The following is a 20,682-nucleotide window of genomic DNA, read 5'->3' as shown; positions in this document are numbered from 1 at the left end:
CAATGCAGTGTGCCAGTGTGATACCAGACACTAAACTCTGGTATCACACTGGCACAATGCTTTATACCAAGACATCAACCTACATTGTATCACACTGGCACACTGCATTATAACCAAAACACTAACCTACATTGTATTACACTGGGACACTGCAATACACCAAGACACTAACCTACATTGTATCACACTGGCACACTGCATTATACGCAGAAACTAACCTACATTTTATTACACTCGGACACTGCAATACACCAAGAGATTAACCTACATTGTATCACACTGGCACACTGCATTATACCCATATACTAACCTACATTGTATTACCCTGGAACACTGCAATACACCAAGACACTAACCTACATTGTATCACACTGGCACACTGCATGATACCCATATACTAAGCTATGGTATTACACTGGCACATTGCATTATACCCAAACACTAACCTACATTGTATTACACTGGGACACTGCAATACATCAAACTACATTGTATCACACTGGCACACTGCATTATACCCACACACCAAATTACATTGCATCACACTGGCACACTGCATAATACCCAGACACTAACCTACATTGTATTACACTGGTACACTGTATTATACCCAGATACTAAAGTATTGTATCACACTGGCGCACTGCATTATACACAGACACTAAACTACATTGTATTACACTGGCACAATCATGCATTATACTGTACACAGACACTAACCTATATTGTACTACACTGGCAAACTACACACTAAACTGCCTTTTATTACAATGGCACACTGCATTACACCTGGACACTACATTGCATTATATTATACTAACACACTGAATTAAACCAACATTAGACTACTGTATATTATGGGCGATATTCATTGCCGCCAGTGAGGGGGTTTGTGCGAGGAGATATCGGATGGCTTGTTTTCGATGAGGATCACCAAAAACAAGCCATCCTAGCCGTCAAACCCCCTCGCGGGCAGCTCGCTGTATTCAATGTTCTGGTAAAATCATCTCCGCCAGAGGACAGCGAGGATTCCCTAAAAGGCGAGGTTCACCGCAAATGCAGCAAGCCCTGCAGCGAGCCCAGCCTTTTTGATGGCCACCCTCGCCGTTTCCACCACGCTGAAAAGAACCAGCGAGGTGGAAACTTCGACTGAAGGGGGAACAGTTGAATACTGATGGGGACCTATGACCACAAGCTATCGCCACTGCTTCCCGTCATAGCTCGCTGTTAGGGTATTGAATATACCCCTATATCACAGAGGCACACTGCATTACACTAACATACTAAAGAATATTGTATTACACTGACACACAACATTACACTGCGTTACACCTAGACAATATACTTATCTACTTATTGTACATCCTACAGCACCCTAAAACAAGCATTGTATAGTGGGGCAGAGCTATGGTGCAGGATAATGGAGGACCACCAGATATTCTGGCAAACAGCATTACACTACGACACAAACTACATATTGTAACACTGTATTGTGTTATACTGACACAATGCATGAAACCCAGACATACCTCCAACTGTCCTGGTTAAAGCATGCATATCTCGCCTGCATCCTGGTACTTACAGGACCATAAGTACAAGCATGATGGGCAGTAATCTTCAAAAATGCTCACGCACTGCCGGGCGACAATGGAGGAAATCACGCTCTAAGGCAGACTTCCTCCACTTCAAACTTATGCTCTCATCCTTTGGTGCTGCCCTTTCCCTCGCTAAAGAATCTTACTTCAAAATTCTCATCTCCTCATAGTCTTCCAACCCCGACGCCTCTTTGCCACTGTCAACTCCCTCCTCTGCCCACCACCACCTCCTCTCCCTTCCTCATTGTCTGTGACTGCTCTTGACTTTGCCACTTATTTCACATCCAGGATTGACTCCATACATCAAGACATTGTATCCCACCAGAACGCCAGCAACCAGCCACCTCCTAACCCTTACCACTCCTTCCCTCTCACTAAGACATCTTTCTCCCATGTATCTGGTGAGGAAGTTATGGCCCTCATCCATCCATCCCTCCCCCACCACCACATCCCCACTTGACCATATCTCCTGCAACCTCCTCTGCAACCTCTCTCCTTCTGCCTGTTCCCATCTTGCTCACCTTCTCAATCTCTCCATCTCATCAGGCACTGTCCCCTCTGCCTTCAAGCAAGCTATTGTCTCCCCTATTCTTAAAAAACCTACCCTTGATCCTAACACCCTCTCCAACTACCGACCCTCCAAACTCCTTTGGCGTATTGTCTACAACCGCCTCACTGACTTTCTTTCCTCCCACTCTCTGCTTCACCAATTCCAATCTGGCTTCCATTCTCTCCACTCCACTGAAACTGCCCTCACAAAAGTCTGCAATGATCTTCATGCTGCCAAATATAAAGGCCACTACTCTCTGTTTTTTCTTCTTGACCTCACTGCTGCATTTGACACTGTGGACCACCCTCTCCTTCTCCGAATCCTTCACTCCCTTGGTCTGCGTGATACTGCTCTCTCCTGGCTGTCCTCCTACCTCTCTGATAGTTCCTTCTCTGTATCATCTCATAACACTACCCCCCCCCCCCACTTCCACTATCCGCTTGGTCCTCTCCTTTTCTCTCTCTATACATCCTCATTAGATGAGCTCTTTAGTTCTTTTGACTTCCAATATCATCTATATGCTGATGATACTCAAATCTACCTTACATCCCCTGACCTTTCCCCGGCTCCCCTCACTCGTATCTCCAACTGTCTCTCTACTACCTCTTCCAGGATGTCCCAGTGCTTTCTCAAACTTAACATGCCCAAGATTGAGGTGATCATCTTCCCACCCTCCCGCACAACCTCACATCCCACAATCTCATTATCTATTGATGGCACGACTATCACCTCTAGCTACCAAGTACGCTGTCTTGGAGTAATCCTTGACTCCTCTCTCTCCTTCAAACCACATATTCAGCACCTCTCACAAACCTGCCATTTTCATCTCAAAAATATTTCCAGAATTAGACCTTTTTTCACTCAGGATGCCACTAAGACCATTATCCACTCACTGATCATATCCAGGCTGGACTACTGCAATCTCCTCCTAACTGGTATCCCTGACAAATGCCTGTCTCCACTCCAATCTATCCTCAATGCTGACGCCTGGCTCCTCTTCCTCACCAAACGCACTACCTCCACCTCCCCTCTTCTACAAGCCCTTCACTGGCTTCCCTTCCCTTTCAGAATTCAATTCAAACTTCTCACACTCACTTACAAAGCCGTCACGCACTCCTCTCCCATTTACATCTCTGACCTTATATCCCTTGACACTCCCACTCGTCCCCTTCGCTCGGCTAACACCCATCGGCTCTCCTGCCGACTTATTACCTCCTCCCACTCCTACTCTTCACGTGCTGCTCCCTTACTCTGGAATTCTCTACCTCCCCCCTCAGACTCTCCACTTCTATACAGAACTTCAAATGGGCTCTTAAGAACCACTTCTTCACCAAACCCAGCCAACTGTCCTCCTAACCTTCTGTTCCTCGCCCTCACCCTCCGGTGTCACCCCTGTCTGTCTGCCCCTCCTCTATAGAATGTAAGCTCTTACGAGCAGGGACCTCTTACCTCCTGTGCTTATCCTTTCTTACTTCAGCAGTCTTCGACTGCACCAAAGCATGCTGTTTGCTGCCACCTGGATACTTATGTTGCAGCAATCGGCTGATATTCCTATAATCATTTACCCTGTATTTGTCCTGTATTGTCTTCAACTGTAAGTTACTGTTTTCCTGTTTGATTATGTGTACTTAGGGTTGCCAATCGCGGGGCATTTTTTCAATCCTGGAATTCGGGATTGAAAAATGCCCAATCCCGGGACTCCCGGGATTGGCTTCCCTAATAAAAACAACCCCGCATATATACTTACACGTGCGGTGCAGTGCGGCCAGGGGGGGGGGGGTGGCCGCCGGTCAGTGAAGCTGGGAGGGTGGGCTGGGCGGCCGATCACTGAAGCCAGGCGGGTGAGTGGGCACCAGCAGGATCCAAGAGCCGGGCGGGCGATGCAGACTGCATCATGCAGTCATTCTGCGTGCCCAGGACTGGGTGCTGCTGCTTGGCCTGCGCAGCGGGACCTCTGGCCTCATCACGCTGCGCAGAGCCACACTGTCAGGGAAGGGAGAAGCCGGGCAGTGTCTGAGCACACGCTCAGACGCAGCCCAGCATTAGACTGCGCATGTGCAGTCTACTCCCGAAAACCCGGGATTGGAAACTCCAATCCCGGGATTAAAATCCCAGCGTTTTAGGGGCCAAATCCCGGGATCCCGCCGATCCCGGGATTGGCCACCCTATGTGTACTCTCTAACTAGGCGCTGCGGAACCCTTGTGGCGCCATATAAATAAAGGATATAAATAATAATAAAATAAACATAGAACACACACACTGTAGATAGTAAAACCTTAATACACTCACTCACACTATGTCATCTTGTCCTTGGCACCCAGTGGTCCCCTTCGAGAGGAAGCTACATGGTGGCCCTGGGTCTGATTTCCCAAAAGGTACAGAATATAGCTATTGTAGGTACGGAGTGGGTGAGAGCAGATGGGGGTACACAAATATTGGGGGTTATCCTGGTTCTTTCGCAGACGCATGTGCAGACGCATGTGCGGCCAAGGTAAACAGGGTGTTCGCTGAGCGCACAAACCCAAGTTTGCTGACGGGGGGTGTGGGGCAGCAGCCTGGGCGATTCCCCATGGGAATGCTGGGCGTTCCCATGAAAATCGCCCCGTGAAGCGGGTGCGGACAGCTGCCCGCCCACTTCCTGAAGAGTGTGTACGTATATCTAAGTGACCTAGTAGATATGCGTGCACCAGCGATGTCATTAGATGGTCGGCAAGTGGAGGGCTAAGCAGGGTGGAGGGTTTTTTACTTTACTGCATCTCCCCCCCATCTGCAGCTCCCACGGCAGCCGGCACATAACAGGGATGGGCCCCTTTCGGAGCATGTGCTGAATTATACATCCCACTGATGGGATTGCAAATTGCAATGTAATCCTTGCTGATAATATCCTGACCAGATCGCATTGAATATTCAATCAATCAATCTATATATATATATTGCAGGGACACTGGTCTGTTTCAAACTTGCTGGATATGGAGAGGGAGCTGTGAAGACAGAGATTGGAGGCAGAAACAGATAGTGGCTGGGGGTCCCATTGTCAGAGGCCGCTCGGGTAGCTCCGGCGCTGGCCTGGCAGCCTCTGAGCGGCACATCCCGGCTGTTGCCAGGCAACCGGGACGCAGCCGCATCACCACGAGACACCGCCGCGAAACCAGGGGACACCGCCGCGTCACCAGGGGACGCCGCCGCGTCATCATCCCGGGACTCCCGGCGGACGCTACCGCACGTCTGGGATGTCAGGCGCAACCTCTTCCTCCCCGGCCACAGCGGTTGCCTAGGCGACGGTAGACGCCAGGCAGCCATATGGAGGAAGAGGGCTCACGCACTGCCGCACCTATAGGTAATTAGCTGCGGCCGCAGCTGATTGGCTTTGCTGCCTATTTAAACTTGCTGGGCGAGTTACTCAGACGCCGGTTATAGTTCTGACCTAGCGTCCTGAGTGTTCCCGGTTCCTGATTCCTCGGTGTTTATCCAGTCTGTGGGTTTCCACTCTCGGCTACCAGTGTATCTGCATCCATCTTCTGGCTACCTGTCTGGTGGAACTTCCCCTAGTCTGCTCCAGTAACACCTTTCCGATAAGTTGGGGTACTCCCCACCTTCTTGCCTTTGCATTCATTTACTTATTGTCCCATCTATTGTGTATTGTTACACCCGTTTGCTATTGCACTTCCCTTTGGGGCTCAGGTTCATTTTTTGGTATTGTGTCATCTTCATTGAGTATTGTTACTCCTGCATTACTGTATTCAGTCGCCCCTGTGGAGGGCTGGAAGGTCCTCGCCTCTGGTTGGTTAGTTAGCTATCCCCTTGCTCTCCCTTGGCCTTGGCGGCCGCGTTGTCACCCATAAGACCTGGTGGCATCGGGGTTGGAGCCTAACGGGCTCCTTCGAACGCGGCTATTAGAGGTGAAGCCTAGCTCAGCACGCGTCCGCCAATTCCATTCGGTGGCAACTGAGTTAGGGCTGGCGAGGATATCCAGAACCCTAACACCCATTGAGCTGTCCCATTGAGCTGTACATTACAGAAGCCCTAATTTTGCCAGGAATTTAACTAGTCAATGATAAATGGGCCCCTAAAATCTGGATGACTTAAAGGCCATGTGTGTACGTGCCACAGGTATAAATACCTGAGCCGAGGATTCCATGATTCATATCTTGAAAAAGGGCTCAAAGTAGCCCGAAACATGTTGGTTTTATGGGGATATGTTACTTGTAATCCTGTTGAGACCCTGCTGCTATCCATCTGAAGCCTGTTTGGAGGATCCTTGTCTGGAAAAGGGTCCATCTGGAGGTCTCCAGGATCAAGTCATTTTTCTAATTTTTTTGTGTCCCTCTTTTAGCATTATTTTTCTCTGTGTATCTTGTATGTGGACTTGTATGTGGGTTTTTACTGAGGATTGTTTCCAATAAATACCCTTTTCGTGTGGAGGAGTGGAACCTTTTGCTGTCGTCATTTACCATTCAGGGAAGGACTCCAGAAAGATACCTTTCAGGGAATATAGGGAATTCTACCTTGGTAAGTTGCACACCATAGAGATCGTATTGCTGGGGATCCAAGGGAGAATGGGCCACTGCTTATGTTTCAATATATAGAAGACCTAAAGAAACCTTGATGTGCATATAGGGCATTGCTAACAGGTTGGCTCGGTTTGTTGGTATATCATCCCTGGCAAAGTGTGGTTGATACATGTGCGCACTGGGGGCGATACGGGAGGAGCTCACCGTATAAAAGAAACCCGTATATGAATATAGGGATCAGACCCAAGGTCAGTGATTAGTGTATGCATCTAGCGGCAGGATCGAAAAAGAAAAAAGGCTGTCAAGATCTTTTCTCCTTAAATGGTGCCCACTTCAGTGGATTGCTACTATTTTTGAAATTGTTTATATATGGGGGTACAGCGCCAGTGATCACCACATTTTTTTGTGTCTATATTGTGTTTGTGGATGTGGTACATCCGTGGTGTTTCATAGGCTGCAGTTCCTGGGGCACAGTATTCTGTATTCACATATTTTTTACGGGAGTAGATATTACATTGGAGAAACAAAGGATAACCATGCTTATGAATTTTAAAACTAAAGTTTGTTTATGCTACAAATCACTGGTGCCTTGAGAAAGTCTAGACATACTGATTGAATTACCCAGTTAGCACATCTAATACGTCTCTGCAGCCACACAAACTTTTGCAATTGCATCAATTGATTGAGCTCCATTGGAGTGCTGGGTATATATTATACACCATAAATGATACTCCAGATTATTTAATGTAACAAGCTCAGATGCATTACTTAAAGTAATACCCCTTATCCATCTGAAACCCGGGTTTTTGAACACGGGTCATACCCGTTTAAGACACAGGTAAAAACACTGTTTACACTGTACATATACCCCTGTTACACCCGTGTCGGAGCCATGGTGTAGTGGTTAGCGTTTCTACCTCACAGCGCTGAGGTCACGGGTTCAATTCCCACCATGGCTCTAACTGTGCAGAGTTTGTATATTCTCCCCATGCTTGCGTGGGTTTCCTCCGGGTACTCCGGTTTCCTCCCACAATCCAAAAATATACTGGTAGGCTAATTGGCTCCCAACAAAATTAACCTCTGTGTGCGTGTACATGTGGTAGGGAATATAGATTGTAAGCTCCACTGGGTAGGGACTTCTTACAGCAATGGAGTTTGATGGAGTAGCTGTGTCCTTTCACACTAACAAAAAACCTGTGTCAGTGCACGTCCCCGCGCAAAAACCCGGGTAGAATTTCCTAGAGGAAAAGGGGGTATAATTAACCATACAACCTATGCTGGGTCTGTCCCACCATCGCTTCTTATGCCAGGTTTCAGAGAGTGAACTTGAATTATTATTACAGTATGTGTGTGTTTGTATATAAGTGATGATGTTGCTGGTCTGACTGCACTTATTAGATTTATTTGTTGTGCCTAACCCCCCCGATGGAGCAAATGGTTTATTTCTTTGTCTGATCACGGGGCGCGATCGTAGTTCCGCCCTCTTATTGAATTATTCTCTGCCCATCCGCAGAAATATGTAATACTTGTGGCCAGTGCTCTGGACTTGCCCCAGGCTAAAAGTTGCCAGCGTTCGCTATCCTAGACTAGAGAGCAGCTGTGTTTTTAAGTGGGGTGTAAAACAGTTGGATGAAGGGTGCAAGATCAGCTGCAGTTCACACTCTTTGGGCCTTATTTTGGTTCATTCTTTCTGACAAAATCCTTCTTAGATGGGCAAAACCATGTGCACTGCAGGTGGGGCAGGTGTTACTTGTGCAGAGAGAATTAGATTTGGGTGGGGTTTTACTTCAAAGTGAGATCTATATTGCAGTGTAAAAATAAAGCAGTCAGTATTTTCCCTGCACAGAAACAAAATTACTCACCCAAATCTAATTCTCTCTGCACATGTTACATCTGCCCCCCCCCTGCAGTGCACATGGTTTTGTCCATCTAAGAAGGATTTTGTCAGAAAGAATGAACCAAAATAAGGCCCATTAATAGGAATTGTATTCTCTCTTATTTCTCCAGGGTATATTTACTGTATGAAAGTGCAATAATATTAAACTTTTATTTTCACAATTTTATTTTTTTTGGACAGTATTTATCAAAGGATACCGCTGGCAGTGGCTGATGTATGATATTGATCACCTATAATATCTGCAACTTTTAAGTCCAGGCTTCCATTACAGTGCATCATATTGTGCGGGAATCAGGGAGTGTTGTGTATTACTGTTACTGTGTGTGTATTGTTAATATTACGTTGATGCTGGTGTGTAAAAGGTATCATGTCTTTTAGATTTTCTATGTGTGTAATTGGATAGTGGTTTTACTAATGTTATGTAGTTACTCATTATTAAATGTGGGATTTGTGTGGCTAGTAATATATGGTAGGGCCATGGGGTGACTTGGTCCACCTGTAAAAAGGGAAGTTCTAGCTGAGCTGGACCCATTGTCACAGCAGCCTAGTCGGCTTACCCTTCAATCCGCACTTCACGTTTGCGGTTCACAGGTAGTGGACACTCGGCCTTGTATAAAAGTTGCTGTTCAATGTTTCTAAATGAGGGAGGCATCCACTCCCTGTGATTCCCTCAACAATCCTGCAGCCCCCATGGCCAGAGCAACATGGTCAGCTACTGGTATAGAAGTAGCATTGGCTCCAGTGGTGGGATGTCTGTTATTCTGTGCTATCATGCTATTATTTGCTGCCTCTACACCTCCAGCCCCAGGAACATACACTCCCCGTCCCCACCTTACCCCCTGGCCACTACACACAGTAACCCCCCCAATGACATAACACTAACTACCCCCGGCAAACTCCCCACCCCCAGCCCACAATAAACTCCCACATTATGCCCTAGCCATACTACACCCTGCTGGCTCAGAAGCATACACAGAGCACCTCACCACCTTCACCAAGCATGTTAGCAAGTACTGCAGACAGGCCAGTCTTCAGTGGCGTACTGAAGAAATGATAGTTTTATGCTTTTTTTCTGTGGGATCAATATGCTTTATTTTTTTCGTGCCAGAGGCTGTGTTTTATATATTTTTTCAGTGCGGACTAATGGGTAATTTTCCTGTCAGGGGCTAACATGTTTTATTTTTTTGTTATGGGGGCGAAAGTGTTTTTTTCCCCCGTAAAGGCCAAGGAGTTTAACTTTTTTCTGTGGGAGCAAATGTGTTTTTTTTCTTGTGGGGGCCAATGTATTTTTTTTTCTTGTGGGGGACAATGTATTTTTTTTTCTTGTGGGGGCCAATGTATTTTTTTTTTTTTAGTGGGGGCCAAAATATTTTCTTTACTTGTGGTGGCCAATGTGTTTCATTTTTAAACTGAAGAGGTCAATGTTTTATTGGCATAAAGTTGTGAACACAACATTAGCAAAAGATGCAAGGAGGGCTTTAACTGCATCCAACTGAGGAATCAGGTCCTATGAGAAGGGATTCCACCCCCCTTCAACAGACGGGATGCTGGCAGTCAAAATACCAATGCGGTCCGAAGACTGGCACCAGAATGCTGCTCTGAAAGAGGATGCCGACGTCAGAATCCAGACTGCCGGCATACCGATCTTAAGTATGCAGGATGGGTTAGTGTTAGGCGGGAGTGGGGGTGGGGGGGTATTTTTATGCACGGGCTGAGGACTTAGGGTTAAGCTACATGGAAGGATGGTTAGGTTTAGGCACACGGAAGAGGGAGATAGTGTTAGGCTGGGGAGCAGGAGGGTTACATTTAGGCAGTAGTGGTAGGTTAGTCACGTACGGGGAGAATTAGGGTAAAACTGTGGTGTAGGGAGGGCAGATGGTAGGTGGGTATACTTTATGAAAGTCCATTTATTTATATATGCAAAGTCTATCTAATTTATTCATGTCGCACGCAATCAATAAGCGAATGTCCAGATTTATAATCAATGAATATTATTTATAAGTGTAACCAGATGAAACTGTATCATGGATTACAAAATATAACAATACTGGTATTATAATTAATAACGATTATTTACTCCAGCATCCTTAAATACAATTAACCTCAGTGTTAAATATGTGTATGTGAATACAGTGCTGGGGGGGGGCGTGGCTATGAAGCAGCAGCCATTTTAGAATAACCAACCTTGCGTCCACCATTTTAGATACCGCCACATGGCACACAAAGGAACCTTAACAATCTACAGGCTCATACAGCTGCCTGGCAATCACACATAAACTGCCTGTACTTTCATATATTTCTGTCCACAACATTTACTCCAAATTACCTCTAACCTGCATCATGCGATATTCACAATCCTGAATATAACTTGCACATTCATCAAACACACTATCCCTGCAGCATACACTATTTGAATATCATTAAGCTACAATGTACAGAACACTTAAATGGCACTATACAATCTAAGGACTAATCATACCATAATCACATCACATGCCATTACCCACACAATCCGAGCATCATGCTAACAACACCTGTTACATATATGTTGGTTTATTCCGCCAGTTTATCTAGATATTCTCACTGGATATTACACAAAGCATTCACACTCTTCAATACAAAGAGTCCATTCATGCTCACGCATAGCCTTACACATGCTTTCAAATACATGCTTCCCTTTGAGCAAACACACACTTGATTAAGCACAAATGCTGGAATCCATACATGCTCACGCACAGCCTTACACATGCTTTCAAATACATGCTTGTAAATCAATCTACCAAGCCAAACACATCTTCTCTGAACAGATCACAACACCACACTTCCAACACAATACATACCTCCATATGTCCAGGGGCAACATCCCATTGATCCTACTGATCCACAATATACTCCACTCACGATTCATAACTACAGGCTAATAACACAGCGCGTTTCAACCATTAGATCTATGTATGATATATTATTACAATGCCTTATCTCAATGATCCTAGCTAAACATCATTCACACAGGTCACTCTCAACTACAGACAGAAGCTTTCTTTGTGTAACCATATGTAAACATATTCTGGGCCTAAGCACATGTTAATATCCGTAAATAACTAAGAATGGAAGTTAACTACTCTTAAACTCTCTAACATAATCCATGTTCCATAACCGTGGGTCTTAGTACACTATTCATATCAATCCTACAAGTATACATTACTTAAAGCCATGTGTCCAATCGTATCCAATCTTCTCCAGGACTGTTGCACTGCATCTTATCAGGGCAAGGTTCCAAAAGCAAGTGAGTGTTTGTGTTTCATTCACTATCCAAGAAACTTTCTAGGGGGAGGGGTTGATCCTTTCATTCACATTTGTTTACGGTATCCTGTGACTGGCTCAGGTGAATCCATTTGTCTTTCCAGAGACCATTCATCACACTCTATCAATAGCCTATAGACACGCCCCTCTGTTACTGTACCTTAATCTAGTGTGAACTTATAACTTGTGTAACATGTGAGTGCAACTTGATATGAAATTCTAATAACTGTCATCTGACAGCCAATATAGTTCTACACATTTAGAGACCAAACTTGGCATATATGGGATAAAAAATATTTATCCCTGACTATATTAATGTTATGGGCATGGTTATAATTATAATTATGGAAATTATATGCTGGGAAAAATTAGGCATTGACAACTTACATGAACCCTATGATTTGTTGCAGTTTGCCTGCCTGCATGCTTAGCACCGACATGTGTGAATTAACTTCAAAAGGAACAGTAGATTGCTGTGTATTATATGAGTTGTCCTAATTTAATGATGTGCCTTCTCTTCATGTATCCCTGTAGACTGCGTTCTGGACCTCATGTCTGTTTCTCAGGTATGGGTAGTGGATGTTGCCCAGGGTGGACAGTCTCCCCGGGCACTGGACTATGCCTTCAGCGTGAGTCTCTTCCTGGTATCTTTTTCACTTAGTAGTATGGATGGAAGTTGAAAACATTTCTATAAAATATTTCAAATACTGTTCAAATTGGTCAGGAAACATAGACTGTGTTCCCCAGACAGAAATAGACTTGTTCATTTCCAAAGAGTCAACCTATAAAGGATTAAACCAAAATGTCACTAGCTGTGGAGATATTGATAAAAATCTTAACTCGTATCATGTATATGTGAAGGTGACAATAAGAGATGGGTGTGACATCAATGGCGTCATCAAGTAGACAGGTGGAGGTGTGTAGTGACACTCGGGGGGAGATGTATTAAAGCCTGGAGTGATAAAGGGGGTGATTCACGCACATTTAAGCTAATTTGGCCCTGTTCGATGGTTTGGGGACTGTGCATGCACGATTATGCACATGTGCAGTCACCCTGTGTGAATGCCTTCGGCAACTATCACAGATGCTGAGGCCTATGCAAACATCGCGGTGGGAAGGGCGCATGGGGATGCCCAGCGTTTCCTGGGTGTGCCCACAAAAACAGCGGGTGCTCAATGAAAAATGCTGGGCATCCCAATGCGAATGTCACATGACATCAGTGCCCGCCCAGTTCTCTGACATTTCCAAACAAAATAAAAGTTAGTAGTAAAGTTTATTTGCGAACTGCGGAAAAATCATTTGATGGTCAGTGAGCATCGAATTATTCGCCGACCCCTCCGTGCACTTGCATACACATCCATTAGCATGCTTCCGAGGGGATTCGGGGGTTGGCGGGGGTCGGCGTTTGCCCAGCAGGCTGCGTTAGCCGGCTCGCTAAGCAGCGAAAGACTTGCTGCACTGTGAATGGCAGTGACTTCCAACTGCAATACAGGCAATCCCACCGGGCTGCTATAGGCAAAGGGCTGGCTTACTGTAGGAAGCCACACCCTGACTCGCTGTACAGCACAATTTGGCCTCTATTGGCTGCAGCTGATACAGCCCATAGAAGCTAAGGGTATGCACATCGGTCCCGGCACCTGTCATCTGCACTGTACAAATGTCGGGACCACGAAGGGAGCAGTGGTGAGCGACGGTGAACTGCAGCGGTGGCTGCAGGCGGGTTTTTCTGGCAGCATGGGCAGCAGCCCCCCTCCTTCAATAAAGTAGAAGCTGATGCTAGTATTGTCTCTATGAACTGGTTGTGACGGAATGTAATAAGGTGTGAGAATAGAACACAAGAGATTTTTTTTTAAAGCGGCAATCAGTTACATCTTAAAATGATGAATTGTCTCTTTAACAAACAGAACAATGCAGAGAACTCTAACCACCCTATTACATTCCCCCCTACTGTATGTGTTCTTATATTTAAATAAAGTTTTGTAAGTTGGAATGACAGTTTTCTTTTAATGTTCGGTGCATGAACGTGGCTTTTTATGTGTGGTGTGTGTCTGCCCTTGCTTGGGTTTAGGGTACAAATGCGTCTACCTGGTCCCCATGATTTGTGCTAACAGCAAAATGGCACCTTATAGCCAAATGTAATTATCACTCTGAAACAGCCCTGTATTTACATACAATGGCTAAGGCAATGGTAACTTATCTCTCTTCCCTGTAGCCCTGTGCTCATATGGATGTGGCAGCGGGTTCTGTATTGCCCCCAATGTGTGTTCCTGCAGAGATGGGCATCAAGGTGTCACCTGTACAGGTAATTAGAGTTATGATATGTGTCTACGTATCTATTACCATTTCTCATGCTATGCAAAAGGCTAAAGACTTCTCTCATTTCAGATCACTACACTAGTGATCATGAGATGGAACTGGAAGATAAGGGTGAGTGTGAAAGTGTGTGACTAGTGTTTCTAGTCCATATAAATATTTACATGAATAGAGCATATAAGTTAAATAGTATTGCAATAGACTATAAACGGGATCTTTATTGCATTCATTTTTATATATAACTACTTAAAATGATGACTTCTTCAATGTACTTTTACTTTGAGCTGAGCTTTACTTTACTTTTAATTTGAGCTTTAAAAAGGAGTAATTTGGTCCTTGGAGTGGCCACTAGTGGTCAGTGGCAGCACTTCACCTTCAATATAGAGGCCCAAAAAGATAAATAATGTTTGTTTACAAAAATCAATTTCAATACTAAACACACAGTATAGATCCGGAAGCATGAGCTGTGCGATCAGCTTCCAGCCTAACAAATCTTGCTTCTGGAGAGTCCTCAGCTCTGGCAACAGCATGAGCTGTGCGATTATGTTCCCGCCTTGCATTTCTCTCTTGCTCAGATTCTTCAGCACTGGCAACAGCATGAGCTGTGCGATCAGCTTCCAGCCTAGCAAATCTTTCTTCTGGAGAGTCCTTAGCTCTGGCAATAGCATGAGCTGTGTGATTACGTTTCCACCTTGCATTTCTCTCTTCCTCATATTCTGCAGCACTGACAACAGCAGGAGCTGTGCAATCACATTCCACTCTTCTAAATCTTTTCTTGAGATTCCACTGTCTGAGAAGATTGTTTATTTGCCGCTAACATTGAATTCCTTGTGACATTGTTATTATTTCCACCATATCTAACTCTTTTCTTTGGTGCCATTTTATTGTTTCAACTTCATGCGTACCAGAAAAGAGCAATAATATATTAAGGAAGATAATATATGGATTGCAGTGGCGTAACTATAGCACCGCAGCCCCCGCGGTCGCGGGGGGGCGCTGTGCATATGGGGGCGCCGGGGGGCTGCGGTGCTATAGTAATCCCCCTGCCCCCCATCCCCCGCATGCTTACCTGTCCGCGCGTCCCGGCTCCCCTCCTGGCTTCAAACAATGCTATGGAGATGGACCACGATAAAATGGCCGCCCCATAAAGCAGACTGTTCTCTGAAACTGTCTGCAGTATGGGGGCGGCCATTTTATCGTGGTCCGTCTGCATAGAATTTATTGAAGCCAGGAGGGGAGCCGGGACGCGCAGACAGGTAAGCATGCGGCAATGGGGGGAGGGGGCACAGGGGGCCGGGGGGCCGGACGGATGGGCGGGGAGGGGGGGCACCCCCCCCATTAACGGTGGGGGGGTGCCCCAAACACAGCTACGCCGCTGGTGGATTGAAATATAAAATTCCACAATTGCTAACATGTTTCTAAATCAAAACAAATGCAGGCTCGTATGTAAAACTTCATGATCTTCGCTTCTTTTTCAAAACAATAGAACATTGTGAAAATCATTTCTGCAGTAATTTTCCCAACAAACAAAGTTTGCTCATATACAACCTCTGATCGCAAAGAGTAATTTAGTATAGTCCAGAGAGCTGAGGAAGCTGTCAGAGCCTGCTAAAGCTCTTTTCAAAAACAAACATTAAGATTATGACAACACAAAATGCTCGCTCCGAGGCCCTACCCATATGCCATGGAGCCCCACAATAATTAAATAAAAATCAAAAAGTACCAACAAATCAGATCCTGGCATTTTTTTAAATGTACTTTTTTGGCAGGTACAGTATAATTTTTTTAAGGCCTGTAACTTTTTTGAGTTTCCAACTGCCCATTGTAAATATAGGATACTTGGTGTGGCCACACCCTCTTTCTGAATTTGTACCAGTTTCCGCTCTTTAGGAGTTGGAGGGTATTCAATTGTTATTGTGGCAACTCCTGAGATCAGACATATGTTTTCGGAGTTGTGTGTAACAGAGTACGAGGTGACTGACCATTGACATGTTTCTCTTGTCACAGGTTTTTCTCTGAACTGTGTATCTGCAATGTGTGATCAGGGCTGCACAGTAATTCATGGCACTGCTATGTGTAGCTGCTTGCATGGTTACTCTCTTGGAAAGGACGGTAAAAGTTGTTATGGTAAATGGGTAAATTGTCTTATTTTAAATTGAGTCTAAATCAATAGATGATATTTATTTTTGTAAATTAGGACAAAGTGTTAAAAACATGCAGAAAGTATACCTGACATGATAAGAGTTATTAGGACTCCCATTATTTAGATAGATTAGAGAAATTAGTGTAACAAATTTAAAAATCATCATTTGCTACCACTTTAAAAATGATATATGGGAATGGGGAAATCCTATACAAGCAGCAATGTTTCAGTATTATTTTGATAAGAACAAAATGCAAATAATTCAGATTTTGAAAAATGACTCCTGAGTTAGCAGTTTGCACAGAGCCCACTGATTCACAGTTGAGACTACAGTTTGGAACAATCTGTATTATACGCCGTTCACACAGAAAACCAAATTACCGGGTGAAGCACCCAACATTGTGGCTGGTGGTCGGGGGGGCCGAGAGAGGTTACTGAAGATCGCCGTCAAGGTTAGGCAAATCGCCCTATAATATCCGTTAAGGGGTGTACCCACGTAGTGATTTTTGCTAGTGAGCGATTTTGTCTCTGCGATTTTGATTATGACATTTTGTCTATGGGTGATATTGACTATAATAGAATTTACATACTGGGTTGGTATTTAATTGCAGATCGCCTAGTGAATATCTCCCTCAGCAGGTAATACCAGTGATTTGGACTAGACAGCCAGCGATCTTGTCAAAATATTCTTGCCTGGCAACTCTTTTTTACTAGGCGATATTATAGGGAGATTAGTCTAACCTTGACAGAGATCTTTACTAACCTTATAAGCATTTTTGACTATGCAGTCAAAATCATACTTGCCTACCTTTGAAAACTAGTTTCAGGGAGATTATAGTTGGTATTCAAAATTTGCTCAGCGCCCCATTGAGGGGGCTTATCATGCTCCAACCAAAGGGCGTGGCTAGTTCCATATATGGAGAGATTGTAAAAAGAGACTGTGAACGTGGCATCTAGAAGCGTGGGTGTGTACTGCTACATCTGAGAGGAATCTTTTAAAATGACTTATATCCAAATATAGATGATCCCCAAAGCAGTTAGTAAGAGCTACTATAATTGGTAAAGTGCTGGGAAATGGTGCTGATGATTCAATGTAAATGTATCTGTCTCTCATTCCTTTTTCCCCCAAAAATGTAACAGTGTAATGTGGGCTAGGTGAAATGAGGGAGATTGCTAGACTAATGAGGGAGAGAGGGAGATTGCTGCTATTTCAGGGAGTCTCCTGCAGAATGCAGGAGGGTAGGCATCTATGGTCAAACACCCCTATAGTAAAAAGGAGTTGCCAGTCAAGAATATTTTGACTAGATCACTGGCTGTCTAGTCCAAATCGCTTAGCCAAAATAGCTCACCAGCAAAAATCAATCCGTGTGTGCACCCCTTTACTCTGTAAGAATTTGTGAAACCCCCATTATTAGTGTGTTATGTGATTACATTGGTAGCTGGCCTCTATAACTCTTATGTAAGAGGTTATAAGCATCTTTGATATAGAAAGTTATGGTTGAACTTGATGGACTGATGTTTTATTCAACCTAATCAACTATGTAAACATGTGTTTGCTGCTTTTTCAGATGTAGATGAATGTTCACGATCTCAAGCATCAAGTCTTTGTCAACAGCAATGCAAAAATAACATAGGAAGCTACAGATGCCTTTGTTACTATGGATATCAGATTTCTCCTAATGGACATTCCTGTCTACCAGTAAAGCACCCCAACACAATTGCTGGTAAGTTAGAAATCCTCTATATGTATAGCAACTGGCAATAGGTAGAGACAGCAACACTTTGTATTAGTGTGAGCTGGAATGTGTGAAGCCACGATTATTCGTTCCCGAATGGAGGAACAATAGAATTGCTTTGTTTTTAACCCAAAACTAATAGCCAAAACAAAACAAATACATTCCTACCGGCAAAATGCCTCTCCACTAATCTGGTTGATATCCTTTTAATCAGAGACGCTTATTAATTATCAAATAGAAATAAACTTCTATTCTGGAACACCTAGAGGATTATCCCCACCTTTCCTGACCTAGGACTGAGCTCTATTGCCTTTTATATAAGTTGTTGTTTCATTGATTTACTCATTTTATATTATTTGGTGTATTGTTTTGTTGACCTTTTTATAAGTTTGGATTCAATTTATTATTTTTGAAGGAGAATCTTTTCCATTTATATATGTGCCTAGAACTGCTATATAGTGACATCTAGTGGAAAGGTCTGATTATGACCATTAATGTGATTTAACTGAATTACTGTATAGGATAAAACGTCCCTTCCAGTACAGATTATCTGTTTTAATAAATGTTAAATATTGTGACCATATACATTTTTATTATTAAATTATAAATAATGTTTTCATCATAGCGCAGTGTTTTGTGTTTCTTTCTATTTATTTTTATTTGGTTGTGGTTAAGTATCCACATCTTTTCACTGCAGCTTTGATAGAAAACAAGTGGTTACCCTAAGCGGTCTCTCGAGCGCACGGCCACCTGCTCTTTCCTGCTTATTAATTATACAGGTTCTATGGATGGTTGACCTCAAATCTGCATTTCACCTGTTTTTTATTAGCCACAAAACCTGTGTAATTCATAAATGCATATAACTTGGTATCCAGACGGCCAATCGACCGGGTCTAGGTCAACAATATCATGGTCAACCGCTAGTAGTCAATGGCGTCTAGTTAGACGTCTATACCTAGTCATCCGTGTTTGCATAGACAGTGAAGCTAGATCGATGGGAGGAAAAATTGATGGAAGCCTGCCTGACAGCAGCAAGGTCGACATGGTTTTTCGTCTTTTTTGGTGTCGAATGTCAGAGGGGTGCCTGTGGACACGCACAGCGCATTTGCCATGCTCCGGGCACAGTGCCTCGCTACACTCGGCCCACTATTATAATATTACTCTAGGAACCAAGTTGACTGGCACCAAAGAAAGATGAAAAACCCATGTCGACCTTGTTACTGTTGACCAGGTTCCCATCGATGCTTTCCGCTCGTCAATCTAGTGTCACTGTCTATGTAAACGCGGACGACCAAGTATAGACATCTAACTAGACACCGGTGACCTCTAGTGGTCAAGCATGGTATTGTCAACCTAAACCTAGTTGATCCGCCGCCCGGATACCGAGTTATATACAGTATATTTGTTACTCAAATTTCTAGCTATAAAATGTACCCGCTGGAACGTGAGAATCTTCCTGTCCAATGGTTACCTCCTTGTTCTACTGTTCTCGGTTTCCTCCTTACAGCTTCTGCGCTTTGTGGAGAGTATGGCTGTGAGTTAGCTTGTAATGATGGCGGCTGTGAACATGTTTCTCGAGTGTGTCCTGTGGGATTCATTATGACTGAAACGGCTAACGGAGTAACCTGCACAGGTATCCCAGCATCCTTTACTCCAGTCTCGATACAGTATATCATTATAGACAGTAGTTTGGTGAATAACGATTTTGTCAATAAAAAGCACCATGTCTTCTTTGTACCAGACATCAATGAATGTGCAGCATCTTCCTGCGAGGGGACATGCCTCAATACTGAAGGAGGCTTTGTGTGTGACTGTGGATCCGGCCTGAAGCTTGCTGCAGACAGAAGAAGTTGTTTGGGTGAATAACTGTACTATAATGTACTTATTATGATGCATACTGGTGTATCGGGTCCAATCAGTCAGAAGCTGTGGGCTGCAGAAATGAACTTGGCTTCATCTGCAACCTTTTTTTTATATTATGTGCAGTTAGGTTTCTAATTGCAGCTTTGTGATTTCATATATTCTCAGACTGCTTGTATATAGAACAACTGAAGAGCCGCAGGCTGCCTTGTACAGTTATAGTCACAGTAATATAGACTCAGCAGGATGGAGCTGAGATTGAGCTGCACATACAGAGTACCAGCCATGCTGCATCAGGGTAGAAGTGTGTATATAAGCAGTAGTAGTGTGGCTTGGTAGCAGCAGAACTTTGTAGATCACAGTGTCTCTGGGGGATAAGTTGTACACATTTGCGTCCCATTGTGGCTCTTTAACACAGTGACAAGATGACAATGAACATGACCAAACGGTAGCCATCTTGGTAAAGGTCTGATGCCTCCCTGAAGGAGCAATATGGGGACTACAGTAAAGGTGCATACACACTGAGCATTTTTCGCCCATTTTAGCGATGTTTTTCCTTAGGGTGGACGACTTTCTATAGCAGGACGTTATGGAAAGCTGCTCCGACGCTCATCCTCTGGTAATACCAGCAGATAAGCAGCTGGTCCAGCGATGATGCGGGAGTGCGCTTCACCGCTCATCGCTGCCCCGTACCCACTGGGTGGTTTTCAAACTGAAAGCATCTCAGACAAGTAAACTTAGCGGCTTTCAGCTCACAGACAACCAGTGAGTAC

General features: G+C 44.3%; 1 protein-coding gene across 3 annotated transcripts in view; it reads left to right on the top strand.

Moving 5' to 3' along the window:
* The window catches only part of VWCE (von Willebrand factor C and EGF domains), a 58,412-nt gene that overhangs the window by 1,064 nt on the left and 36,666 nt on the right, over positions 1–20,682 (top strand). For 2 of the 3 annotated variants that reach the window (XM_083163623.1, XM_083163622.1), the window contains exons 2-8: positions 12,392–12,486; positions 14,070–14,159; positions 14,243–14,284; positions 16,178–16,297; positions 17,882–18,037; positions 19,557–19,682; positions 19,791–19,907. In XM_083163623.1, coding sequence (XP_083019749.1) covers positions 12,392–12,486; positions 14,070–14,159; positions 14,243–14,284; positions 16,178–16,297; positions 17,882–18,037; positions 19,557–19,682; positions 19,791–19,907 — 746 coding nt within the window. The remainder of the gene's footprint in view (positions 1–12,391; positions 12,487–14,069; positions 14,160–14,242; positions 14,285–16,177; positions 16,298–17,881; positions 18,038–19,556; positions 19,683–19,790; positions 19,908–20,682) is intronic. The other variant, XM_083163624.1, reaches the window with a different exon arrangement.

This window comes from Crinia signifera, chromosome 11 (assembly GCF_055691185.1).
Source record: "Crinia signifera chromosome 11, ASM5569118v1, whole genome shotgun sequence".
NCBI lineage: Eukaryota > Metazoa > Chordata > Amphibia > Anura > Myobatrachidae > Crinia > Crinia signifera.
The sequence above is the reverse complement of the archived record's forward strand: the minus strand, read 5'-3'. Positions and strand labels throughout refer to the sequence as shown.